At 53.5% G+C, this 25,148-nt stretch overlaps 13 protein-coding genes across 13 annotated transcripts; 8 read left to right on the forward strand and 5 right to left on the reverse strand.

Moving 5' to 3' along the window:
• Positions 1-1,435: 1,435 nt before the first annotated feature.
• On the forward strand, positions 1,436-2,961 carry GLRG_08568 (FAD dependent oxidoreductase; the record flags this gene model as incomplete). The annotated part of the gene is made up of 4 exons (XM_008099468.1): positions 1,436-1,682; positions 1,729-2,074; positions 2,137-2,662; positions 2,737-2,961. The coding sequence occupies 4 exons, from the start codon at positions 1,436-1,438 to the stop codon at positions 2,959-2,961; spliced, it is 1,344 nt and encodes a 447-aa protein (XP_008097659.1).
• A 677-nt stretch (positions 2,962-3,638) lies between these two features.
• GLRG_08569 (flavin containing amine oxidoreductase) lies at positions 3,639-5,780 on the reverse strand (the record flags this gene model as incomplete). Its single annotated transcript, XM_008099469.1, has 3 exons — positions 3,639-3,806; positions 3,863-5,361; positions 5,414-5,780. The coding sequence occupies 3 exons, from the start codon at positions 5,778-5,780 to the stop codon at positions 3,639-3,641; spliced, it is 2,034 nt and encodes a 677-aa protein (XP_008097660.1).
• An 82-nt stretch (positions 5,781-5,862) lies between these two features.
• On the forward strand, positions 5,863-6,284 carry GLRG_08570 (uncharacterized protein; the record flags this gene model as incomplete). Its single annotated transcript, XM_008099470.1, has 2 exons — positions 5,863-6,100; positions 6,247-6,284. The coding sequence occupies 2 exons, from the start codon at positions 5,863-5,865 to the stop codon at positions 6,282-6,284; spliced, it is 276 nt and encodes a 91-aa protein (XP_008097661.1).
• A 1,556-nt stretch (positions 6,285-7,840) lies between these two features.
• Positions 7,841-8,407, forward strand: GLRG_08571 (uncharacterized protein; the record flags this gene model as incomplete). The annotated part of the gene is made up of 2 exons (XM_008099471.1): positions 7,841-8,138; positions 8,226-8,407. The coding sequence occupies 2 exons, from the start codon at positions 7,841-7,843 to the stop codon at positions 8,405-8,407; spliced, it is 480 nt and encodes a 159-aa protein (XP_008097662.1).
• A 230-nt stretch (positions 8,408-8,637) lies between these two features.
• GLRG_08572 (LSM domain-containing protein) lies at positions 8,638-9,166 on the reverse strand (the record flags this gene model as incomplete). Its single annotated transcript, XM_008099472.1, has 4 exons — positions 8,638-8,715; positions 8,774-8,848; positions 8,909-8,980; positions 9,137-9,166. 4 exons carry the CDS (start codon positions 9,164-9,166, stop codon positions 8,638-8,640), a joined length of 255 nt encoding a protein of 84 aa, XP_008097663.1.
• A 270-nt stretch (positions 9,167-9,436) lies between these two features.
• Positions 9,437-10,951, forward strand: GLRG_08573 (uncharacterized protein; the record flags this gene model as incomplete). The annotated part of the gene is made up of 2 exons (XM_008099473.1): positions 9,437-9,545; positions 9,615-10,951. The coding sequence occupies 2 exons, from the start codon at positions 9,437-9,439 to the stop codon at positions 10,949-10,951; spliced, it is 1,446 nt and encodes a 481-aa protein (XP_008097664.1).
• Positions 10,952-11,226: 275 nt separating this feature from the next.
• On the reverse strand, positions 11,227-12,446 carry GLRG_08574 (uncharacterized protein; the record flags this gene model as incomplete). The annotated part of the gene is made up of 2 exons (XM_008099474.1): positions 11,227-11,832; positions 11,898-12,446. The coding sequence occupies 2 exons, from the start codon at positions 12,444-12,446 to the stop codon at positions 11,227-11,229; spliced, it is 1,155 nt and encodes a 384-aa protein (XP_008097665.1).
• An 847-nt stretch (positions 12,447-13,293) lies between these two features.
• Positions 13,294-14,682, forward strand: GLRG_08575 (uncharacterized protein; the record flags this gene model as incomplete). Its single annotated transcript, XM_008099475.1, has 4 exons — positions 13,294-13,433; positions 13,487-13,770; positions 13,830-13,971; positions 14,028-14,682. 4 exons carry the CDS (start codon positions 13,294-13,296, stop codon positions 14,680-14,682), a joined length of 1,221 nt encoding a protein of 406 aa, XP_008097666.1.
• An 825-nt stretch (positions 14,683-15,507) lies between these two features.
• GLRG_08576 (uncharacterized protein) lies at positions 15,508-15,843 on the forward strand (the record flags this gene model as incomplete). Its single annotated transcript, XM_008099476.1, has 1 exon — positions 15,508-15,843. The coding sequence occupies one exon, from the start codon at positions 15,508-15,510 to the stop codon at positions 15,841-15,843; it is 336 nt and encodes a 111-aa protein (XP_008097667.1).
• Positions 15,844-16,359: 516 nt separating this feature from the next.
• On the forward strand, positions 16,360-17,031 carry GLRG_08577 (uncharacterized protein; the record flags this gene model as incomplete). Its single annotated transcript, XM_008099477.1, has 1 exon — positions 16,360-17,031. One exon carries the CDS (start codon positions 16,360-16,362, stop codon positions 17,029-17,031), a length of 672 nt encoding a protein of 223 aa, XP_008097668.1.
• A 920-nt stretch (positions 17,032-17,951) lies between these two features.
• Positions 17,952-18,568, reverse strand: GLRG_08578 (uncharacterized protein; the record flags this gene model as incomplete). The annotated part of the gene is made up of 2 exons (XM_008099478.1): positions 17,952-17,995; positions 18,088-18,568. 2 exons carry the CDS (start codon positions 18,566-18,568, stop codon positions 17,952-17,954), a joined length of 525 nt encoding a protein of 174 aa, XP_008097669.1.
• Positions 18,569-20,428: 1,860 nt separating this feature from the next.
• Positions 20,429-21,252, reverse strand: GLRG_08579 (uncharacterized protein; the record flags this gene model as incomplete). Its single annotated transcript, XM_008099479.1, has 2 exons — positions 20,429-20,478; positions 20,610-21,252. The coding sequence occupies 2 exons, from the start codon at positions 21,250-21,252 to the stop codon at positions 20,429-20,431; spliced, it is 693 nt and encodes a 230-aa protein (XP_008097670.1).
• An 826-nt stretch (positions 21,253-22,078) lies between these two features.
• GLRG_08580 (uncharacterized protein) lies at positions 22,079-23,305 on the forward strand (the record flags this gene model as incomplete). The annotated part of the gene is made up of 4 exons (XM_008099480.1): positions 22,079-22,145; positions 22,205-22,303; positions 22,368-22,735; positions 22,793-23,305. 4 exons carry the CDS (start codon positions 22,079-22,081, stop codon positions 23,303-23,305), a joined length of 1,047 nt encoding a protein of 348 aa, XP_008097671.1.
• Between the last annotated feature and the right edge of the window lie 1,843 nt (positions 23,306-25,148).

Genomic DNA, 25,148 nt, shown 5'->3' on the forward strand with positions numbered 1-25,148 from the left:
GCAGATCATGAATGATTGTCGGCTTCCTAGGAGCTCACAACTGCCAACATGAGTCATTGAGGACAAAGTCCCGACAGCAGAGCTCAGCGAAGCCCGAAACTATGGCAAGTCGTCCGAATCGCGTTAGCAATGTGATCGGCCAGTTGAGGACCTCAATTATCTGAGTAGTGCGTTGGAATGCTGGGGCTAGGACCTTGGTAAATCTGACGAGAGACAATGCACTCGAAACCATATGGAGGTGTACGAGATAACGGTAGCGAGGATAAGCTCTTGTAGCCTCGATTATACACGTGGTCGCCATTTTCATTAGTCGCTTCCCCACACTGGTTGGCTTTCTAGGCCTCGTGGCTAAGTAGTCCATTAGGGTGTGAACGGCCGCTGCTCATGAGTAGTGATTAGTGGCCAGGAAGGACTTTCTAATACTTGTGCCATCCCAACTGTATGCTCATTATACCAATGAAGTGACTGTTCGAGCTCACCGCTTACTTAAATGGTCAAGAGGTTGAGTACTGCCCTCCTTCACACATCTGGGCTAGTCACTAATCACGTTGGCCACGCTTTTTTTGATGCCAGGATTAACAGCAGAAAAGCTAAATTTGAATATCGCTTTCCCTCTTTTGGTGGTCAGATGCGATGGATTCAGAAAGATACATTGCACAAATCTGACTTTCTAGTTGCAGCAAGCATCTGAGCCCGGCTACCCTTCCAGAGGGGTTATGCACGCCGGAAATAACCCTTGGCCACTAATCACTACTCATGAGCAGCGGCCGTTCACACCCTAAGTGCTTGGTCTTTTCAGGCGTATGGTAACGGGTAAAGGTCCCGTCTTCTCTCATTGACGCCAGCGATATCGTAGCACTGTGCAGTAGCATAAAGTATAACACGCAAGTCGTACGATGACGCGAGTCAGCTGAAGCAGATATTTCTCCAGTCGCAAGTCCCTCTAACGAGTGAGTTGGATGGTGAAATTGAAGTAAAGGCATTAACTGAGTCGACGGTGTGAAACTGGCGAATATGGCACACCGTATATCGGCTCCGCATGTTCAATGCCCCCCCGATCTTTTGATGCAGCGTTGGGAGACGTAAAGGGCGAGGCAACAGAATCGTCATCTATCAAACCGCGGCGCACCCGGTTTACCGCGGGCCAGGTCTTAATCAGTCAGGCCCGAGATCGGCTCCGAACCGGGGCTGATAACAACGACCCCGCGTCTTTTGGCGTGTTGCTATCTTTTTGACCAGAACGCGTTGAAGCTTTGGCTGATTGTCTTTGTTTCATTATCGCACTGAGATTGTATCCGCAGGAAAGGTGCAGGTGAATTCTGACAGCCGCCTCACTCATTAACAAGGCAATCTCATCGTCGTGTATCATACTGCATTTCCGAGTTTCGTTCTGTTCTCCGCTAGAGCACCTTCAATTATTTGCAACAACGCCACAATGCCTGATAATCCCGTCCCTGTACCAAACGCTATCAAGCCATACTGGCGGCAGGAATTGCATCCTCTCGATAGCCACCAAAGCTCTGAAACCTTACCCGCAGAACAAGATATTGTCATCATCGGTGCCGGATACGCGGGCGCTGCTCTAGCTTACTACCTGCTAGACGACGTGGAAGATTTCTCGCGTCCCACCGTCACCGTCCTCGAAGCCAGGGAAGCATGCTCCGGAGCAACGGCTCGTAACGGTAACTGTCTTGCATCGATCGAACCAGCTTGCGCTAACAGTAAAAGGTGGCCATGTCAGACCGGATCTCTTTGCTGGCTTGCCCAGTCGTATCAAGAAGTTCGGCCAAGAGGCAGCGGATGAAGTGGCTCTGTTTGAGTTGGCCAATTTTCATGCTGTAAGGGATTTGGTTCGAGACAAGAAAATTGACTGCGATTTCAGAATCACCACCTCGATGGCGGTGGTTAGAGATGAAAGTCTCGCAAAGCAGATGAAGGACAGCCTTGATGAACTTTTAGAACGGGGATCGCCAACCGCGAAGCTGATTCACTATGTTGATGGAAAAGCTGCTGAAACATTTTCAAGCGTCAAAGGGGCAACAGCTGCCTTTTCATTCGAAGCGGGCTCAATTTGGTACAGCCTCATCCGAATTATCAATGGTGCATCACAGTGAACCGGATCCTAACTTCTGCCAGGCCATACAAGCTGGTTCTCTTCCTCCTGTCGGAAGCTGTCAACAAGGGAGCCCAGCTGCACACCCACACACCCGTTACCAATGTCTCGGAGACACAAGAAAACGGCTTCTGGAACGTCACAACGCCCAGAGGTACGATTAGAGCAAAGACCGTGCTCTACGCGTCTAACGGCTACACCTCAACAATACTTCCCGAGTACAAGAATCGCATCATCCCAGTCCGCGGCATCTGCAGTCATATTGCCGTTCCTGATGGCACTGCGCACCCTCATCTTCCAATGACTTTCTCGCTGCGGCATGGACCGAGCCTTTTCGACTACCAGGTCACAAGACCAGATGGTAGCATTGTTGTTGGCGGTGCTAGAGTCAAGGTCATCCCGCGTGTAGAGGAGTGGTACAATGTCTGGGACGACTCCGAGCTGATTGAACCTGCGGCTAATTACTTTGACGACTATATGCAAAAGAATTTCCGTGGGTGGGAGGATAGTGGTGCCAAGGTAGACAGCATCTGGACAGGAATAATGGGGGTAAGTTGCACGATACAATGGCGCTTTGCGTATATGGGGACGAATCCGAAGCATAGCTGACTCGATGGGACTAGTACACCAACGATCTCTTCCCCCATGCTGGCTCTGTGCCATCTAAACCGGGCCAGTACATATGTGCGGGGTTCAACGGGCACGGCATGTCGTTCATCCTGTTGACAGCCAAGGGTGTGGCGAAGATCGTGCGGGAGAACGTGCCGTTCTCGCAGTCCGGTATTCCGCGGCTCTTCGAAACAAGCGAGCGGAGGCTTCAGCGGGAAGAGAACGAGCTCCTTGCCTAATTGATATCCTAGGTTTCGACATGATCTTAGGTTACTTAGGGAGTGAATAGACTATACTACATGGCCGACATAGTTACCTTTACTCTGAGCCCACTCAAAAACCTTAAACTTATATATCAGTTGGGGCGTTGGGCCCTGGAAACAGTCTCGCGTCGATGCTGAAAGGTCAATGTCGACTATTTCGGGCACCACTTCTAAGAACGACCGGGACAGGGGCGGTGGAAATGCAGCGCTGTCTGGGGATGCCAATGACTATCTTCTGGTTCGGCCGACCCTGCTGTCTGTAGTGGTCCGATTGCGGGATGCAACAGTAAACAATGACCATAGCTGCAAGGCTGGTGCTGATGAAGTGGCTCCTCTCCAGGTCGAATAAAGCTTCTGAACAGAAAACCCTGTGCACGGCCAAGTGAAGCAGTATGACATTAGTATCGACTAGTGTGCACTATTTCAATGTCCAGGTATATTGATACTGGAAGCTAATTATCGAATAAGATGGCTTCTCATTATTCATAAGTCGTCATACTAATATATGTGAAGTATTATGTACTACCGTTCCTTGGTTACACCGACCATCGATGCTCTCATTCGGTCAAGACCCCTTTCGTTCAATGTTATCATTATGTTGGATCACTAAAGGTAGAAGTTAGCTTTGGCCCGGCACCACGTTGTCGAGACTTTCAACTTACAATGTCGATCCATCTGGCCATCCACTTATTGACGGCAGCCTTGGCCTCATCGACGAGACCAAGCTCAAGAAGCAGCTGAACGGAGCCACGGATACCGGACTCAAGAGCCGATGCGATCCAAGCGTGTGTGTAGGAAGTGTGCTCTCCGATAAAGATCATCTAGTTTTGGCCATTAGCAACAGGACACCGAGCACCACCAGCAGGGAGATACTCACGTTGTCGTATGTCTTGAAGTATTCGGGGATGTACAGTTGGTGCTGGCCAGCGACCGGGCTCGCCCAGCTGGCACTCTCGAGAGGGTCGAGGACCCAGCAGCGGCGGTTGTACTTGCCGGTGAAGAGATCCCTAGTGTTTTCGCCGTGAATCTCGACCATGGCATCGAGAACATTCTGCACATGCTCCTCCTCTGAGACGGAGGCCCAGCGGTTACCCCAGTCACCGGAGACATAAGAAGCCAGCATTGTGGCCGGGCCGGTGCCGTTGATGTTGTACGAGGGGTAGCAGGTCGAGCCGATGGCGGGGATGTCGGAGGTCGTGCTGCAACTGCCAATAATGGGGTTTTCGTAGTGCTCCCAGAAGCGCTCCGAGAACTCGAGGGCAACTTTGCAGGCGCTGGTGTAAGGGAGTTCCTCGATGGCGTTGCTGATGGTCATGGGCAGCGAGGGGAGGCGCCACTTGCGGATGATGGAGAAGGGAACAGCCAGAAGGGCGTAGTCGTACGAGGCGCTCTCAAAGGTCTGATTCTTGAATGACGCGCGCCATTGAAGGTTGACGCGGGAGTTCTCGGAGTCGAACTGGATGCGCTCGATCTTACGGTTCATCGTCGTGATGTTGTCGACGTGGGGGTGGAAAGACGAGGGAAGGCGGCTGAGGCCACCATCAATAGTCCTCCAGGACGCAGCCTCGAAATACATGCCCTCGTAGAGACTGTCCCAGAACGAGCTGTCGCTGTAGTAACCGAGAGCGTCGGTCGAGTTGAGGGAGCCCTTCAGGTAGTTCACCATGAAGCCAAACTCGGACCAAACATCTCCTCCGAGGCCTTTGAGGCCCGAGTCAAGGAACTCACGGTGAGCTTTGAACATGTTTGTGGCCATGCGGACGGAGAAGTCGCTGCCGGGGAGGTACTTGTCAAGCTCCTCAGAGAGAGTGTTTGTGGACTCATCATTGACGGAGGCAACGGCGAGAGAGGAGTTGGCGGCGATCTGGGCAAGGGTCGGCGGCAGACCATTAGCCAGCTTGATGCCGTTCTTGTATGAGAGACCGTTCATGTTGCTCTGAATCCAGGGAATAAAGTCGACACTCAGGTTCTTGTCGTGGTTGTTGAGCTCGTTCATCTCGGCGGCGAGCTGGAAGACGAGCTGATGGTCGGTGATGTTGTAGGTCGTGTTGGTCTTCGGGTCACGGTAATGCTCAGGGAAGCGCATCGGACCCATCTCCTGGTAGGAGTAGTCGAAGGGACCACCAGTGAGGTATTCAGTGTGGACGCGGCCACCGAGACGCTGACCAGCCTCAATGATGCTGATGTTGGTCATACCGGCCTGGGAGAGGACGAGGTAGCTCATCAAACCAGACATGCCGGCACCCACAATGGCAACGTGCTTGGACTTGGCAGCATCGACATCAACGACGCCAGGCTCCTTGTCCTTGAGTAGATTGACGCCTTCGAACCAGGGACCAAGAGTGTCAATGCCAGTGTCGTTGTTCATTTGGATAGCTGTTCCGCGTTGGTATAATAAACAGTGCTTGACGACGGCGAGCCGACTTACATCTCTTCTGGACACGGCGCTTCCACTTGTGGTGGAGCGTCTGAGGCTCACTTCGACCCAGCAGTTTGCCGGAAACACCCCACGCAGAGATACATTGGTCAGACGACGCATCCTCCGGGAGAACCCAGACGAGACGCTGAGAGTCGCGCACCTCAGTCTCGGAAATGGTGTGATGGGCGTCGTCTCGTGAGACACCCCGGCACGACCCGTAAGTGAAGGTGACGGTCTCGTTCACAGGCTTCTCGAGACCGATATGGACGTTGGCAACACGCGATGAGACTGCGCTTCGTGTCTCCAGCTTCATGGGAAGGCCAGAGGCAGCCGCAAGGGCGCTTCCGGCAACGAAAGAGAGAATCCAACGGGCCATTATGAAGAAAGAGGATCAGACAGAGGATACCCGGGTGAGCTTGGCGTGAGGGTGAGTCTCTAGATTTCTCCTTTTACTTCCTATGGACGGGCCCCTATCACTTTATAGGAAGACGAGCGAGATGTTGCCGAAGGTAACCATGCTACTGCGGGTACGTTGTGGCAACGATGCCAATATCGACGTCCAGACCAAGGCTCGACTGGCGGCTATAGCAGACCCCATCCCAGGATGCCTAATCCATGAACATGACAATATTGGTCATCGAGCGGCGGCCCGCTTGCAGTTGCACCGCGGCAGATACAACGTCAAGGGTAGTTCTTGTAAGCAAGTCTGACCTCCATCGGGGTCTTCACCAAACATTTCTTTGTGATACTATGCCGGATGAAGCAGGTGCGAGGAGCCAAACCGAGCTCTCTCGGTGGCTCACCATGTGGTTGTCATGCATGCTGACGTCGTTCACGTACAGACGTCGCCGGCCTCGAGTCCCGGGTCATTGGGTACTGATCCTTATCAGTGGAGAGGGCGCGGTGCAGGCGTCGAGATACGACGAGAGAAAATGGCGGTGGCTTCAATCCCGTTCGCAGGGCGTGATAGGAACCGACCCCGTTCACTTGGCCTCCGGATGCTGCAGCGGAGAAGGCATTCGATGGCCTGCCTGCGGGGCACTGGCTCGGGAAGACCGGGGATTTGTAAAGTTGTAGGGCCTCTAATCCACCGTATCTTTGACCCGCGCCCTTTCTTGGATTTCGCGCCCTTGCGGGGGGAAATGGTTCTGAAAAGGACGGGAGGATGGGACCGGGATGACATGACACTTATCCGGCTTACTCGGCGTAACTAAGAGGTTGCAATCGGTGTTTTCTTTCGAGACTCTGCGTGGGATGGTGCAGGATCTTCGATGGCCACCAGATAAGATACTTCCTCCCTATGAGTTGGCAATAAATAGATGGGTGTGATGTCTGTATGATGGAACCGAGGACATCTTATTCGAGGGGCGGAAGCCAAGACGACGCGACGCTTGCGGTGCTTGGCATGCTGCTTCTTGTATTCCGGTATTACTTGCAGAAGAGGCACTGGGGTAGCGAGGCCTATCGAGATCCAGATACTTTTTGCAGACGCGAGAGAGATTACCTAGGTACTACGTACATAGGTAGTAGACACAACTCTGCGGTAGATCCTCAACTCGTTGGCCGCGGGCAGGCCCAGCCCGCTCGCTCCGGTCACGGCCCGGCTCTGATGCGGGTCGTTGATCCAGTGAGTCCCACGAACTGTGGGTCCGGGTGGGAATGTTCCTGGAGTTTGCCTGCCGGCGTTGCTTCTTATGAATGAAACGTAACTCTGCGCTTTAAAAATGCTTGACGCAAGTTGAGATAAGGACAAATACCTCAAGCACCTCAGGGGGCTTCGGCGAACAAGAGGGGCCGAAGTCCACTAAAAATGGGTGCGAGATGACCAATTTGAAAGACGAGCGAAGAGATAGGAGATACGCCGGCCACCCAATCTCGGCGTATCTGGTGGTGGTGGTGGTGGTGACTAAAAGCGAAGTGATTCAACGGGGGAAACCAAATGTATTTACATACTTTGAAGTTGGGATAATTGAGCGAGCAGTTGTCGTCTAGTAGCAACTTGGGCTTCTTAGAGTTTCAGCAGTTGATTCTCTTTTAAACGGGGTAAAGTAACAATGGCTCAAGGGTCAGAGCCGCAGACAGTCTTCTTCGGCATGATGGCATCATTGGCAGCCAATTGGCGCCCTCGAGCGACCAAGGTTCCCGAGCGGAAATCTCCACAGCTAGGTATACCTACTAGTAGAGTGCCGAAACTCTGGGAGAAGGGGAACCATTTCCCCTCTCTGATCTGTCACGATCTGTGCATTAATCCGAACCAGATTCTGGGGTACCGGTAACTACTATAGTCTTGCGGCCGCAACTATACGCCCGCAAGACCACAGCCATAGTAGCACACACACCTCTGCCCAGCCGTATTCTTCAGTGCTAGGAACTGCTGCATCCTCACGAGCGGGCTAGGCCGAGCTGCACCGCAACCGGGTTCCTCGATAGCACGCAATGGCTGAAACCGCAGCATCAACCGAAACCCCGCCATGGTGGGCAGCCTTTCCCGCACCCAAGGCCAAGGCGCCCGAAATCGAGGCAGAAGAGGTCATGCGGTTGCTTGAGGCTCAAGATGCGGCTGGTAGAGACGCTCCCCGCCATTTCCTGCTCGTTGACGTGCGCCGCGACGACTTTGAGGGTGGCACAATCTCAACGTCCATCAATTTCCCCGCCCAGTCCCTCTATCAGACGAGACCAATTATTCATCAGCTGTGCAAGCAAGCCGGTGTCAAGCGTGTTATATTTTACTGCGGTGAGTTTTCCGCTTATCTGTCTGTCCGTCCGCTAGACTGTGTAAACCCCCTTCGGCCTCCTTCTTTCCCTTGCTGAAGCCGCCCAGGGAGCAGTAATGGACGTGGTCCACGGTCTGCGAATTGGCTGCAGGACTACTTTGACGACATTGGCGAAGCTGCTATCCAGGCTGTCATCCTCAAAGGCGGCATCAAGGGATGGGTGCGCAAGTACGGCAGCCGCAAGATGGACTGGTACGATGAGAGATCGTGGGTCGATGTCGCAAAATAGGGCAGCCCCAACATCCACCCCATGTGTCTGCATAGCTGCGGCGTGTTGTTCCGTCCGAAGGTGACATAATCTTTTGCTGGTATCTAGCATATTTCATCCCCGTCCTGTCTTGAACCGAAAAGGAAAAAGAAAATTGGAAAAAAAGCATTCTTCTTTTTTGCCGTAATAACGCCATGTAAACCCTGGGATGCGATCTTGCGGAACTCGACCTCCTGGCTAAGATTCTTCGTTTACCGCTGATGGTTGCGGTCATCACCGCCAATTCTTTCGAGAGCCTCGAGCATAACGACTGAGTTGCCACGGATGACCTACGTCGTGTTAGCTTCTAGACAGCACGTTCGTCAAGTGAGTTTTGGGTACACATACAACCATGCCTAACCGAACCTTCTCGCCGCCTTCCTTCTCTTCGACTGCCTCGTCCAAAACGATGTTCAGGAAGACCTGCGGCGTAGTTTAGCAATGCTCCATTCTTCCCAAGAGTTCTGCATCGACCACACATACATCGTAGCCGCGGAGAACACCGATGACCTTACGGCTGCCATTGAGTTGGACAAACAGTCGCTTATCGAGATACTGTGGAATCACTGGTTAGCATTATACGCTCGAAACGGGAGCAGAAGGGGCAACGATGCTCGGATGGGAGTTGCAGGCCATCCGTTTTGTTATTGGCAGTACATCAAGCAAGTCCGGAGACTCTGGTATGTCCGTCAGGAATCGGGGCTTCCGTACCTTCTTCAGCTCGGGCTGTGCGGGCGCCATCTTGTCTATATGTGAGTCGAGTGAAGGGGCGATTCGGCGGGTGGGTGGCTGTTTAGATAATGATGTCGCGTGAAATTGCCTTTGGGACGCGACAGAGCTCTATTCTACCTGTCTGCAGCCTGGCCGAGGGGATCTGAATTTGGGTGGCGTCACGTGGCGATAAGAGCCTTATCGCACCGCATTGAACCAAGGCGCATCCGCCTTGTGAATTTCGGATCTGCCTGCCATCAACGGGCGTAGAGTCAGTTCAATGCCTACCATCTGTCCAAAATGAGCGCGTTTACACCAAAAAGAAAAGCAAAAGTCATCAAAGTCCTTGACGATGACGAACATGATACCGGAAAGCCCTCGCCGACCGGCCAAGAGCCCGTGAACAACGGTGAGTCTACTGTTCCGCTCCAAAGACCATGCGCTGATCCTGTCGTTCGCAAGGCTAACGGGATGCCAGATGCTGCACCGGTAGCAGTCAAGTTTACGAGAAAGCCCATCCGCCAATCTGGTCTGCGCAAGAGCATCAACTTCAGCGAGCCCGACGATTCGAACGGCGGAGTCGCGGTTGGCGATTCTGCGAAACCAAAAGCTGTTCCCACGCAAGATAACGACGAGGACGACGGCCCGGTGGTGATTCGACCCGCGGTCAGCCGTTCAAGCTCGCTCAAGCAGAAGAAGCGCAAATCCACCTCAAGACTCTCGTTTGGCGGAGCTGATGTAGGTGACGGCGATGATGTGCCGAGGGCCGAGTACACGACACCAAAAAAGTCGACGCTGGGCTACCAGGCGCTCGAGAATAGCGCCCTGAAGAACAGGTTGCCTATGCGCACATTCCGCGACGAGGACGAGGACCGCCCGAGATATAGCAAGGAATACCTCAGCGAGCTACAGAACTCGACACCAAACACGCCGCAGAGCTTGTCCTCTCTGCGCATGCACGACGAGGATGGCATGGTTCTGGATGACTCCGAGCTTGAAGGAGCCCTGATCGTCAACGAGGGAGACTTTGCGTCCCGGCCGCACCAGACGAACATCCTCACCGAGGCCGAGATCCAGGAGAGGAAACAACGCCGGGCAAGGCTCGCGCATGAACAGCAAGATGGCGACTTCATATCCTTTGACGATGACGATGTCGGCGGCACGTCTCTGCGTAAAAAGAAGAACGACACGCGCCTCGTGCGCGAGGACGAAGACCTTGGTGAAGGGTTCGACGACTTTGTCGAGGATGGGGGCCTATCGCTGGGCAGAAAAGCCGAGAGAGAGGAGAAGGTGCGTCGGAGGCGTGAAATGGCTGAACAGATTCAAATGGCCGAGGGCGGTTCGGATGACGAGTCCGACGCGTCGGAGGCGGAGCGGCGTGCGGCTTTCGAGGCAGCGCAGACGAGGTCAGGGATGGACGGTCTTCAGAAGCCCGAGCGCAACCCTGCAGAACATCTGCTGCAGGTCCCGCCCAAGATCACGCCGCTCCCGAGTCTCACCGATTGCCTGTCGAGACTGCAGACGACGATGCGGGCCATGGAGTTGAATCTGACGGAGAAGAAGAAGCGCGTTGAGGCGCTGAGACAGGAGAAGGACGGTATCATGACGAGAAAGGATGAGGTTCAGCAGCTTCTTAACGAGGCTGGGCAAAAATACACCGCCGCCCTCGGAAACGGAGTGTCGGCTGAATCAACCACCCATTCACCCGCCAGGCAGATCACGAATGCTGGAGCGAGTGAGCTGAAGGTCGAGAGAGGCCTGGAAAGTCTGGGTACCACGCCGAACGAGCGTCCCGACGTGGGGGAACTTGGCTAGAGGTAACGGCAAAGAAGAAAAAAAAAGACCATCATTTCACAATTCGATACCCTAGAGATTCACCCGGAATCATGTCATCATAGCTTCAATTGTTATTTTTTCGATTGTCTAAGAAATACCCTCTCCGTATCAAAGAGAGAAATGTCCTGCCAATGCCAACGCCGCATGAGAATACACTTATGGTACAAACTACCACTTGCCGATTATAAGCACAGTCCATCCTTGCCTTGCACCACGGCAAGGCCCGCCCTGTTTGTGGGATATCAACGACGGTCCTATTTCGTCTTGCCAGACACTCCAGCACCAATGACACCGGGAAGCTTCTCCTCACCGACGCTGAAGAGCAGACCGATGGCGGCGGTAAGGAGACCAACCAAGGCGATACCGAAACCAACGAAGAGCCAGAAGGGAACGCTAACGTCAATCTTCTGGCAGGCCCTGCCGCCCCAGTGCGTACGGCTGCCAGACTCACTCTCGGTACTAAGACACTTGCAGGCGAAGCACGTGCCCTGGTCGTTGCCGTTGGGTGTGGCGTACTTGTTAAGGCACTGTCCGTGTCCCGAGCATTTGTTGGTGGCCTTGTCACACGCATCCTGGGAATCGTAGCATGATCTGATGCTTCCTCTCTTGATGTGACCCGGGAACGGAGCGGTGCTCTGAACGGGACTAGTAGGGGCGGGCCTGTCGTGGTCGTCCGTTTCGGTCATAACCACCTCGACTTTGCGGCGACGAAGCTCCTCAGACTTGGAGGACCAGTGGCGGACCTGCGAGTTGCGAGACGACTCAGGCATAGCGATAACGACCGTTTCCATCTCGCCGTTAGCAGCGAGCTGCTTCAGGAGAGAGACGCTCTCGGAAAGGGAGGAAAGGATAGATGGGTCCTGGGAAAGAGTCAACGTCAGTTATCCAAGAGACATAGGACGCGGTCGACGGGGTAAGTGTTTACCTTGTTAACATCGTATCTGACAACCGATGACTTGCCACTCCAGCATTGCTCCGCAAAGGGATTGATGGCCTTATCGAAAGCACAGTTCTTGGAGGTGACGCCGACAGAGGGGAAGTCATTGGCCAGCAGCACGTCGTTGGCGGTAGTCGAGGGGGCATCCCCAACCCTGAAGCTAGGCCCAGAGCCAGAGAGCGACTTCTGGAGCGACTTTGCATGGTCGGCAGTGATTCCTTCCAACATAACGACCAGCTGGGACGGGTTTGTAGAGGCGGCATTGCTGAATAGGCCCTTGGGGGCCTTGCCAAACTCGTTCAGGTAGGTGACGGCCTTCTCATTGGAGATGGACTCGGGGAGGTCCCAGGATGCATGCTGGCCCTCGGGGGATAGTCGCTGCAGCAGGATAAGACGGGCAATCTGTCGTGGTAATGATGGGATATCGGAACTTGACGACTGCTTGGATTGCAGGAGATATACGTCAGCGGGCTGGTCGGAGGAGAGCGCAGTCGCGACGCCGGCCAGGGCAGTCGCAAGCCCCACGGAGAGCTTCATTGTAACTTTTGGCCTGAATGGAGCTCGGGGATGGAATCCGGAGAGATGGCGATGTGGAGGGGCGGGGGAGGGCGTGATGCGGTTGTGTGATGCTGCTGCTGCTCTTTCTCTCACACTTTACAAGCTGCGAAGTCGAGCTCACAGTGCTGCGGCGAGTGGTGCTGCCAGTGCTGCATGTTTCCACTTCCTGAGTGTAATCCACTCATCTCCCCGTGTCCCGTGCCCGGAGCTCGGTTGACAGGTTTTTCCGACGGCTGTGTGGCTGTTTGCTTGGGGTGGGTGGGGGGCGGCTGCTGCACCGTCTGTGTGCCTTCAATACTTACTGTAGGTGGCCTCTTGTCAAATTGCGACCCTAAGCTGTATACTCCGTATTTGCACTGATCTACTGATTGCGCCATGCTATCGGAGCGGCCCTGTTGACACTGTGTGCCGATTCGCCTCCAACAGAACCACCTCAAACGGCGCATTCGATTGTCGGACCAACTTTACAAGGGTCCTCGCGATTCCCCATACAAGCAAGCAAGCCACACTCAAACCTAGCTACCGGGGTAGGAGCAAAGGCACCGACATTCAGAGCAGCATTGTGTTGCTCGTACATCTTTTTTTTTTTTTTTTTTTTGAATATTTCTTAAATTCGAACCCTTGACGGTCCATGTTTACCTCTTTGACGACGTCTTTCTTGCCTCCGCCGGCGTTAATAACAACCTCGGTCCATTTTCAACAATCATCGCCACGCGCATCTCGAGTTTGATATCCCGCCATCGGACCCTCGCAGCTGTATCGAATCCAGTTCCTCCGTCTACGTCCACCCGGCCACCGAAGCTCGGCGAGCCTGCTGTCGGCAACGATGTGGCGGTTGTTTCGACCACGCACGGGGGCAGCAAGCGCGAGCACTCTGGCTGCTCGGGCGATCGTGCCAAAGGTTCCCGGCCGGCAAACCGTCATCGTACAGAGGGTCAAGATATCTAGGCCAAGATTCAGACCGAGGTGCGTAGGCAAAGCATTATGCAGGCTTCAGCTTCATTGCTAACTTTCGAAAGAACATTCTTCCTCGGTGCAGGCATATCGCTTGTCTGTTGGCAGATGTACTGGTCGACCGTTCTGAATCCCTTTTTCCGACATGTAGACCGAGAATACGAGAGCCTCTCAGTGGCGGAAAAGAAGGCGTTGGATGAAGAAATGGATGAGGAGGCGGAGCCGTGGTTTATTCCGTTCCCCTTCACAACCAAATCCGTTGATCAACCACCGTACAAAGGCAGTGACCCGGAGTGGGAGCAATTTTTGAAGATCAGCAGGGATAAAGAGACCCAATTGCAGATGCGCAGTAGGTAGCATCTCTTGCAGCGCATTTTCACGTCGAGTTTGCTGATGGAGTCCTCTCAGGTCAGCTCTCACAACGAGTTAAGGCCGCCGTCGAAGATAACCCAAGAATCACGGCCAGCGGCGGTAACCCGGTGAGGATTAGAAGATATTGGCTGGATATTGATTTCCCTTACCGGCCACCACCGGTCTTCTATTCCTCTGGGTGGGTCGTCTTCGTTTCTTCACTGTTGCGTAGAAAATACTAATATGGCTCTACAGACTGTTGGTGCAAGGCGATGGTATCTACTGGTCCAGGCAAGAAGTTGATTCATTTGCCGTCAAACGATTGGAGAAGGTGCTTTGGCCACAGGCAATGGCTGTTTCGACATGGGCATTCGCATCGACGCTGTTTAAGCAACACTTTACGGCCATATCCCGGGCACTGGGTTTCGAGTCCAGCAAGCCCGTCCAGCCTTTCCCGCCGATACGAGGTGGCAACGTACAACAGAAAACCCAAGGGCCTCTGCCGTCTGCCAACAGACAGACTCCGGATGGCACCCCGGCAGAGAATGCCTCTCACGACGTCAGCAAAACAGCGGATTCCCGACAGACGGACGGGCCTGAGAGCGGTGGCAAAACCAACTTCGTCAGGGACGTGGCCATTTCCCACGCCGAGGGTATGAAGCATATCACGGCGGGGCCAGTGAGAGAGTTCTGGAAGAAGCTATCGCAAACGTGGTGGTCGCCGAACCGATACCCTCCGCGTGGCTGCGTCCTCGTCTCTGGGTTCGTTGAATGCGAAATGCCCAAAGCTGTAGTGGTGATTGATGTCTGGGGTTTCTGGAACCCCAAGACGAAAATGTTCGATTCCGATTTGACCTACATGAGACTCAGAAGATTCCAGCCAAAGCGCCAAGGTCCTTTACGGGCGTGATGGAGTTTTACGAGATAAGGGGGTCGGAAGTAGAGGAGTGACATTTGCATAAGGGCGGCGTTTGGGGTAGCGGCGACTATCTACTTCACTTCACCTCTTGGGTTTCTGTGGCATTGGTTGGCGATTTTGATTTCGCCAACAAGACGTGCATTGGTTTAGGAGTTTTAGCGTGAGCCCCCGAGGTCGCCGTCAAACGAAGCGTTCTATACAATGGTAGATTGAGCGTTTGTTTTGTTCGATATCAAGATACCTTAGATCGGCTCAGAAATCGTTTTGAGCCGGAGCTGCTGAATAAAGGGAGGGTTCAAGGTTCCTCTCTTCTCGATCGGTTTTCAGAAACAACTGCCATGTGAATCTGTAGGTTGTACGCCAACTAGAACCTCCTCCTGCCATCCCGACGTCTACCTTCAATGCGGCTGCCTCAATCTTGCTGTCTTGAGGGAAATCGCGCCAGTGCCCTGGACATGCAAGCAGGCAGATATTACCTACCTACCTGAAGCAGGCGGTTGAACTACCTTACCTGGTAGGCATGCAATCAATCCCAGCAATTGACGTTGCCTTGCTTGGGTCTATGCACACTGGCTGACCATGGCCCGCTCGTATTGATACCTCATGGAAAGTGAGGCCAAACAACGTCTTCTCACCAATTGACTCAGACCGAAACCAGATCTCACGACCAGATGACCTAGGAAGCCCTGGCAGGAATATATAAATATGCTATTTTCCTTCCTTGTAGCAGCATCCGACACATTATACGCCAGCTTAGGGAGGAAGACACAAGAGAGAGAACAAAAACACTGCGAAATGCAATATTCTTCCTCTGTCATGACCAAGCACCTCCAACGCCGTCTGCTCCGGGACATCACCGAGTTGCAGCAGGAGCCTTATCCCAGCGTCAGCTTGCACACCAGGGACGACGACCTTCGGCGAGCATGTCTTGTTCTTCGGCCAGAGGGCTGGATGCCCATGCATACCACCGTCATATTCGTCGATCGCTACCCTTTGGTTGCTCCCCAGATTATGATGAACACAGTCGTGAATCATCCCAATGTGATCGGCAGCTACATCTGCGCATCTGTCCTCAATACCTTCGAGGGCTACACGCCGTCGTACACCCTCAAGGGCATTGCAATCCAGATGTTGAGCTTCTTCAACAGCTGAGAGAGCTCCAATGCTTCGTCACCAAAACCAACTTCCGGAACACAAAGCTCGGTGTAGGAGTCTCAGTACCCGGGGGCAAACGAGCCATCGAGTCCGAGGTCGATCTTGTTTCTCTGTGTGCGTATCAGGATCTTCGGGCCCGCCACTCTATTCACCACATCAGCTTTGAGTATTGGCTGCCGCTGCCCCTTTCACGCCGCCACTGGCAGTCGATTGAGGAACACATTGCGCCGGTAATACAAAGCCTAGTCACCGCTATCGCATTACCGAATACGAATAATTCGGAATTGGGTGTCCTGGCCACCTTCATGGAACGACATCGTTGTGCACCTCAATCAAGTTGAGAAACACACCCCTCCCCGCAGACTATTGTACGGTGCAGCCTGCAGGGGTACGTTGCGCCATGCGTCCGAGAAGGCAATAGAATCATACTTTCATCTTTTCCACCTGTTACTCTGTCTTGCAACGGCGGATTCAAAGCTCGTTGCGGATGCCAACAAAAAGGTTCAGGGGCTTATGGATGGTGAGAGCTCCAAGGTGTCCTGCCCGAATCTTGGTCACCTTCTCGTCTGCCTGCTCATCAGCGACCTTGAAATCACGGAAAAACTGAGAAAAGCAATCATCACGGAAGCTATCGCCCGAAACGTGGTTTGGATGCTGGACAAATCAGGCGCCAACATGCCAGAGCTGAGCTACCTTGAGCCAGATCGCGTCTCGGTGTACCGCCTGAAAAAGACCTTCGAGGCTAGCCATACCTCGTACCGATTGTTGATGTTCTCCGAGCTCTTCCGTGGGATCGCTAGGCCTTCGAGAGAAAAGACGCTAGTTCAGCTTCGAGACGAGCTCTTCGATCGTCACGGAGCGCCCCCTGCCGGCGCCGCTCTACAATTATCCTCGGAAGTCCGCCGCCTACATAATATCGATAACTCCCAGCAAGTCTTCCGGGAGATGGGCATCGTGAGCCTACCAAGTGCTGAGAAATTCACGAGCGTCCTGCGTGAGTGCGTCCGGGAGAGCATGCAACGGGGGTACTCGGTCTGGGGTTTGCCGGCCACCATAGCGCTGGGCCTACGGCGCCAGGTAGACCCAGAAGTCGGGCTTTTGGAACCATATGTCGCAAAGCCCCTACCTGGCGAGAATTATCTCTACCAGGTTACCTTTTTCCCCAATAAGAGACGCCAGCGGTGAGACCCTGTTCGATGATTGATGGCCGGTACGAAGGGACGAGTCCTCTTTTGAAGAGCACAATAAGTTCTAACGACAGAAACAACCCAAACTGTAGGGGTTATTACTATATATTTTCCGAGTTAAAATAAGAAGAGAAAAAAACATTACAGACCGTGGCCCGGCCATGCTGCATATCCACATGAGTACCTACTGAGCGCACTAGTAGTACATAAAGATGAGTGAATTGAAGGCGGCTCGGTGAGCATTGATGCCTTCGGTGAGAGGGATAAGCGCTTCAACCAGCACATCAGCTCTTATGTAAGCCACCCTTCTCCTTCGCCCTCCCTCCCTCAACGTCCAACGCCTTTCCTCTACTCTTCTCTTGAACTCTTGAGTCACATGTGTAGCCCCTGGACGAGAATAGCTTCCCCGCCCGAGGCGACCATGCTTCCGGTTCGCCCAATGCTTCGTCTTCAAGAAACAATTGGGCTGCTCACCCAGGTCGTCTACAAGTGCCCACCGCCGGCATGACATTAGACTTACAGCGCCTGCGTACTTGTTCAAGGCTTATCCTCTGGCGGCCTCCCTCGTCCCTTTCGTACGAACACGAACAGAGCCAGAAGATATCACGGTCACGGCCATATACTCTGGCTTCAAGACGTGGAGCATCAAATGCGCAAACCCAATCCAGAGTGGTTTTCTCAACACACTTTCATGACTTTTGGCCCGTCAACATCCCTGACCTCTCAATCTGTTCGATGGTCTCTTCGCGAATACCCAACGCAAGCAACCATTTAGAGCCCAACCCATCCTTCCAAAAGCCAGACGCATCGCGAGAGATTCAATCGATTACGCTACACAACGCCAGGAAACATCATCGTCTTCATAACCGAACACCCGTGGAACGACATCCGCATCGCGATCCAGTCTCTCAGCATGCATCAACGCCCTCCTACGATTGACATGTAAGCCATGGCTTCTTCCACTGCGCCAAATCAATGTTAGCAATCATGGTCATCCCAGGCAGATGCGCCGCGAGAAAGAGACGGCGGGGTCAGGGAAGCGGGCGGCACCGACTTTGAGACAAGACCCTGTCACGGCCGGCGAGGTACCACGCCTCGTTGATCCGATCCTCGTCGGGCTCGTCGCCTAGGCAGGGGAAGAATTGGACGTCTGTGGATAGCGGCGCGATGTCGGGGGTGCGGAACCTGGGGATACGGGGGGGCAGCTGTGCTGACGGCTGCTCGGTGTAGGCCGAGACGTCCTCGAAGTCATCGGTGTGGCCCTCCTCGGGGAAGAGAAGGAAATCTTCATACAGCGCATGCTGGTAAGACAACCCATTCTCGTACCGGGTAGATTCGCTCCTGCTGTTGGACAGAGCGTGGCCATCTCCATTGCCGGTTTTGTGGCTACTCCATGATCCGATTGCAACAAGAGTGCTGTGGTCCGCGCTGCGTCTGTTTTTCCGCGATCCGGGCCTGAAGTTTTGGTGATGCGTTTGAGGCCGGTGTGTCGACTGTGGCGAAGTGCATATGCTGGGCCGCTGTTCCTCGAACATGTGTCGAGCCACGATGTTGCACGAGTAGTCAGTTGGGTAGAATGCCCGCATCGACCCCGGGCTTTGGGAAGCTGGTGAGAGACGACCAGGTGCCCTTGTAGGGTTTCGTCCAGGCTTGGAGCCACGAGGGGATGTAGCCTCTTGCGGTGGCATTCGTGAGTGATACTGGTAAGCTGGGCTCACTGGTGATCTTGATCGTGGCAATGGGATCCATCCCGCATCAGAATCAAATACTAAAGGTATGGAAGCCATGTTTGTCCCTCTTGGCAGGACTGGTAAGGGATATCGAAGAGATGATTGACGAAGTCGGTGTTGGTTGAAGTTTCCGATCAAGTAGGGCGAGGATTGACGAGGTGGACGGGCTGGGAGGAAGATGAGATGATGCCTATTCTCGGCTCGGGGAGGCAGTACAGTAGTGGTGAGTGGCCGAACAAGAGTCTGATGAGGTCTGATAGACTCCAATGGCCTGTACGTGATGGAAAGTGATGGTCAAAAGGGGATTTTGGGTGCTGGGAAGGGTTCGTTGATGAGATTGGGAAAATCGAAGAGGAGATGGGGAGGTTGTAGAGAGGAGGGTGGTGGGATACTCGAGGGTCTTCTATGTGAGTGCCCGTCCCCGAGTGCTCTCTCTTCCTCCTGGCCAATCGGCGGCTGTGGTTCCTCTCACCTCCCGTTGAGTGCTAACGACCCCAACACAGTACCCAGGCCCGCACTAGGCCAGCCTTCCTCCTGATACCGTCCGGTATTGTTTCTGTCGCCAACTTCATATTGTCGTCTTATGGAATTGATGCAATGGCTCACAGGGTCGTGAGAGGTCGTCAAGAGGTTGCTGGATATCTTTGGAGGCTTCTGGGCATCGTCAGATAGCGCTGGCTGTAAGTCTCGAGTTCCGTCTCTCCATTGTCTACCCTCGTGTCTGGAACACTACTGGCATCGTTGCTTTGGTCCCTCAAAGTCTTTTGAGATGTGTTTCGACCCCGTTCTGTCTCCCCTTTGCTTCTCTTGCCTATCGGTCTGGGTATGGGTCGGCCCATGGCCATGCCAAGGAACCTCTGTCTGGGATGGGAGACATTGATAGGATTTCCATCATGCCTTGTGTGCATTGAAGCTTCCAGAAAAACTTGCAGTGATATTGGTTCTTCAGCATGATTAAAGAGGCTGATATTCAACGCCGATTCCGTTGTCGCCCCTGCGTGGTGCCGTAGTTCGGTGCAGGCCCAACTGAGGCATAGGTCATGTGACTTTGCACTGAGCCAAAACAACTTGCTTCCTGTCATGCTTTAGAGCCTGGCTCTTGCGCGGATCATATCCAACGAATGCACATGTCATCGCAAGAACGCTGGACGATACGGCGCACCAACTTCCCAGTCAGAGTCCGGTTGTCGGCCTCCCGCCCACCTCCAAGACCAAAAGTTGATGCGCGTAAAGAAATTGATGGTCTTGAGACGGTTCGAATCCCAGAAGAACAAGCCAAAAAGGCGGCAGTTAATCATTCTTATGTCATTGCAAGTCGATCCGGGGAATGTTTGATATGCCCAATACCAGGCCTCTTCTGGCCCTTTATCGGCATCTCCGGTTACTAAGGACCGTCGTACATGTTCCTCGTATTCGCCCTCTGTGTAATCCAAGAGGGCTTTCTTGAAAGGGAGTTCTAGAATACTCAAATCGATACATTCATCGACGGCGTCAGTAAACCAGGAGTAGATTTCGCCTACTCGGTTGTAGCTGGCGTAGGGCGGCTGCTGTGGAAGATTCAAGAGGAGCTGGTAGAATCGTGTAGCCGACGATGTTGTGGACACTTTATAGAGGAACCTGACTCCAAAGCACAATAGCCGCGCTTGATTCTGATTGATGTGGCAGTCACTGCGCTCCAGATTGGGAGGCAGGATCGGAGGCGTCCAGTACACTACCTGCGCTTCGTTTCGTGGGCCACAGTGGTGCGCCTGGAGGGCCTCGAGCTTCCGTAGTTCCATAAGAGCGCGCAACGCTATTGATAAGTCAGCGTCAATAATCATAACATGGAAGTAGAACAGCAACTTACGAGGGCCGATGACAACCGCCGCGAGGAGGTCTCTGGTGGCAACCAGTTGTTCGATTTCCCAGGGCGACAAGCAGTCAAAGAAATGTGCTCGTTGGAAGTTGACAACATCCAGATTGAACCGTACAACTTCCGGGTCCTTAAATAGGTTACAGTAAACCTCGAAGCGGTATAGTGCCCTCTGAAATCGGGCCGCTTCAGCAGCTGAAGGTTTCTCGGTCGTGGCAGACACCTCAGGCCAGTTATGCATATAGTTGACCAGACCGCATTGCTCCTTCACTAGACTTTGCAGTGCAAGATCTTGAAACTTCGATCCCAGATGGTCTACACACTTGTGCAGCCCTGACAGCGCGGCGCCATCCGACAAGCTCATCATGGGGGGGATAGGGGTTCGCCTCTTGAGGTATTCGTCACTGAAGTTGGCGACCAGGTTAAGGTCTCTCGGGTCGAATTTGGATGATTCGAGTGCTGCTATGGCATCCGAGAGAATACGGTGGCCTACTTCGTTCAGGAGCACCTGCCGGCATGCCGAGGGAGCGCAGCGAAGGTGTGTTGGCGATACGAGAGCTGTGTTCCTGAGACAGTTGAAGTCGGGCAGATAGGAGAGAATCGCAACCCATATTTCATCCGGTATGAGTGGCGTCATTTTGTCGTTTAGGGCTTACTCTTGGCCCTGTCGAACAGCATCAGACAAAGGATGTTGGCCTTGACTGAAGGACTCTATTCGCCCTGATCGGTGCAGGTGTCCAGCGTGTGTGAGACTTGACAAGAACGTGTCCTCGGATCTCAGCCGTTTGCTTCCGGAAAACAAACAACGCAGACTTTGATGATGAAGTGCAACATCGGATCAACTCTTGACTCGACGCTGGACTGCATGCAGGATGACTTTTAATTCTCGGCGCCAATGGGAAGAGCGGCTTTAGTAAAGATTGCTCGGTCGATTACAACCCTAAGCACTGAGCAAATGAGCGTTTAATCGGACAGCCCGATCAGGAGGATAAGAGCTGTCGTTGTTAAGAGATGAGCGTTGGCCGCTGAGCCGGATGCCCCGATATGTTGTCGTCGTGAGATGACTATTGATGCAGCCGCCGTTTGGTGGTTGGATACCTGTTGATCACTCCGTTAGTCGGGCCTGAAGCGTACAGTGCAGAAGGCTGGCTTTTGGGCACACAAGGGAGAATGTTTACTGTGTGGGTCTCCGCAGTGGCATCTGCCAATGAAGCTCTACACCATACCACTAGTCCGTAAACGGCTAGCGCCCAATTGCTCTCAAGTCATGTCTCCGTGCAGGAAGGAAGGTGCAGTAAATTGCTGGTCAGCAGCAAGCTCGCGTCAAATCCCTTCCCCAGCCACGGTACCTCTTCGCGAACGTCACCCTCTCCGCCCTATCCCACTTCGCGCCATCGAGCCTCAATTGTCGCAGCCTTACCACGGAGCAGCTTCCGCCTCTCATCCGATAATCCGTTGTCGCGATGGGCAAGAAGAAGCGCGGTCATCCCGATGTCGAGGACGTCCTCGCCCGGCCGTGGTGCTACTACTGTATGCCTACACCTGCAGTGCTGATTCGATCCAGAATGCGCATGCTGACGTTGTTACAGGCGAACGTGACTTTGAGGATCTGAAGCTTCTTATTTCCCATCAAAAGGCCAAGCACTTTAAGTGCGACAGATGCGGTCGCCGACTCAACACGGCTGGAGGTCAGTAGTCCTCGATGCGCCTTCCTAGTCGTGCCATCGCAAGCTAACGTGTTTTGCTGCTTAGGTCTCTCCGTCCATTTGAACCAGGTCCACAAAGAAACTCTTACCCAGGTTGAAAATGCACTACCGAACCGACAGGGCCTTGACGTCGAGATCTTTGGCATGGAGGGTATTCCCCAGGACATCTTGGATCAGCACAGGAATCGCATTATCCAGAACTTCTACCAGGCCCAGGAGGATCGTCGTATTGCCACGGGAAATCCTCTTCCGGGCCAGGCAAAGCAGCCAAGGAAGAAGCTCAAGGTTGAGACTCCAGAGGAGTTGAAGGCCCGTCTTGCCGAGCACCGCGCACGGGTTGCCGCTGGGCATACCCCAGGCACCAGCGGCAGCCCGGCCAACGGTGCCCCCTCGAGCGCAAGCCCGGGTGCATTCGTGAGCTATACTCAGTATCCGATTGAAGGCGTGCTCAATGCTAACAAATCAATGCAGAACAATTCCCCGTACCCCCCACCGCAAGCGCCCTACGGAGCTTCTCCCGATCAGAGCTTCCCACCTGGTGCTGCGCCCGGCGCCCCTGCATTCCCGCAGCCAGGCTACCCACAAGGCAACTATTCCGGCTTCTCTCCGTCATCTCTTCCCGCAAGACCGACGAGCGGCCTGCAAGCGATGCCCGGTCTCCCTCAGCGGCCCCCTCAGTATGGCGGGCAGTTCTGGAACGGCTCTGGCGCCCCGCCACCTGGGTATCCTGGAGCATCAACTGTCGATGAGTTGGTCTCTGGCGCGGCGCAGCACGGAGACGAAATCGACGAGCTCATTCGTAGGGCGGAATCCGGCATCAAGGCGCCCAAGAAGCCAGAGGACGAGGCTGCAGAGGAGGCCGCTGGCGACAAGAAGTCGAAGAAGGACAAGAACGGCAGGATGTTCTACGCAGACACAGAGGTCAGCCCAGAGGAGCGCATGGCGCAATTACCTAGATACGCCTACGTGCCGCCTGCATCTTAGCCAAAATTTGGCTAGTCGGATGTTGACGAGAGGCGTTGCCACTCTGACGCGCTCAACCAACGGCGCGTGCCACAACCACACGCTTCCATCAAAAATGACGTGATTTTCTATACTTGGGGCGACGACGACGACGGCATCCCACCGGAGCGGAGTTTCAATGGCGCAGCAGGATTTGGGATGTATATAACTTGTAAGGAACGCACGAAAAACTCCGTCACTGTACTCATCGTAGGCTGTGGCGCTGAACAATATGACAGGTTCTGCGCTCCCTGATAGACATCTGCTCGTGATTTTTTTTAGTTGATTGAAAGTTGTTGAGATTGGCAAGCTCTAGACCGTCTGCCACATCCATATTATATTGGCTTAAGTCCTTCAAGATATGCGCTGGACGACCAGCCTGCTCGAATTTGGACTCCGACCGAAAAGTCATGTCGGTCTGCGGCATAGTATAATACCTTGCCCGAATATACCTTCTATCTGCACTTCTCCAACAACTCATCTCTGATGACCCAGGAGATATTTTTCGCACACACAAGCTCAGCCGTGTGGCTAGACGACACTGCAAGGTCGTCGTTCATTACGTTAGGATCATCGACGGCATGGTACTTGGTCTTCTGTAATGCTAAATACAACATCAAAACTTCAACGTTCTGAACCCCTCCCGTGCCAAAACGGGCTGGCATAGAATCAAATTGAACCGCAAACTGATTAGGGGCCAACACAAATACATCGAATATAAACGTGTTGTATCAATAAAAGTAAAGCTGTAAAGCTTAGAGGGGCCTTCAGCTTCATACATGTCTGGTACCGGTCAACCAAAGGCTGTTACCCGAACTCACTGATGTTGCTCGATCCGGTGTCATAATCTCTATGTGTAGACTGCAAGCCAGGCCTCATCTTAAGGAGGCCAGCTGGTGTTCTTTCAGTCTATAGATTCAGGGTCTCTATTCATGTTCAATGTGAAGTAATGCCCTGATGAGACCTACTTGGCGTATTAATGCCTGGTGAGCCTACGATTGTCCTTAACAACTCCAGGTGATTGGAACCGGATAAAGCCGCCGGACCTGTTAGGATGATGGGCTCATCTACTCCACCCCGGGGCGTCCGGATAATTCGGAAACCGGATGAACATGGCCTGGACGACCTCGGTGATGGGGAGATGGCATACTCGTCTTCGCTATCAGGCAATAACAACGTGGGGGAGATGCATATCACGGCTAAATGCGATCTCTCCACTTCCAGTACTACTAGCGGTGTTTTCCCCGCAGTTCTTGTGCCATGGACACCCAGATCGACGAAGCTTTGGATCTCCAAAAGGAACGCACTTGGGGTAGCTGTCATATTCTTTCCCCTACTTCGTTTGTCTTCTTGGTATAAAAGTCAGAATTATGTAGTGTTTGTGCATTAATGTTAACGCCACACCTCGGCACTGTCAACTCTGGAGAGACAACTTGGTGACCTGACAGTAACAAAGCATAAAACCAACATTGATGACACTTATGATAGAAGCTTCTTCGTCGGTAGCCGGCTCGTAGCTTGAGCTAGGGTGGCTCACCAGTGTGGGGTAATAGACTTGGAAGCCACCCGCTTGGAAGACCTGGCTACTGTGCTGCGTTGAGTGCGGGGATGCCCTACTCAAGCGTCTTGCAGATTGAGGTCTTGCCGGCACAATCAACCGAGGGAACCATGGATTGTCTCTTCTGGCAGGGGCCCGAAAAACCCTCGTTCGCCCTCTCCCGCCTATCACAAGAGAAGTAGAAATAGCCCCTTTACCCGTTGACTAGGAATCATGACCCCCGTCCTGGCCGGTGATATGTATGCCCAGGCGTCCCTGCATGTGCTT

This window comes from Colletotrichum graminicola, assembly GCF_000149035.1.
Source record: "Colletotrichum graminicola M1.001 genomic scaffold supercont1.42, whole genome shotgun sequence".
Classification (NCBI taxonomy): domain Eukaryota; kingdom Fungi; phylum Ascomycota; class Sordariomycetes; order Glomerellales; family Glomerellaceae; genus Colletotrichum; species Colletotrichum graminicola.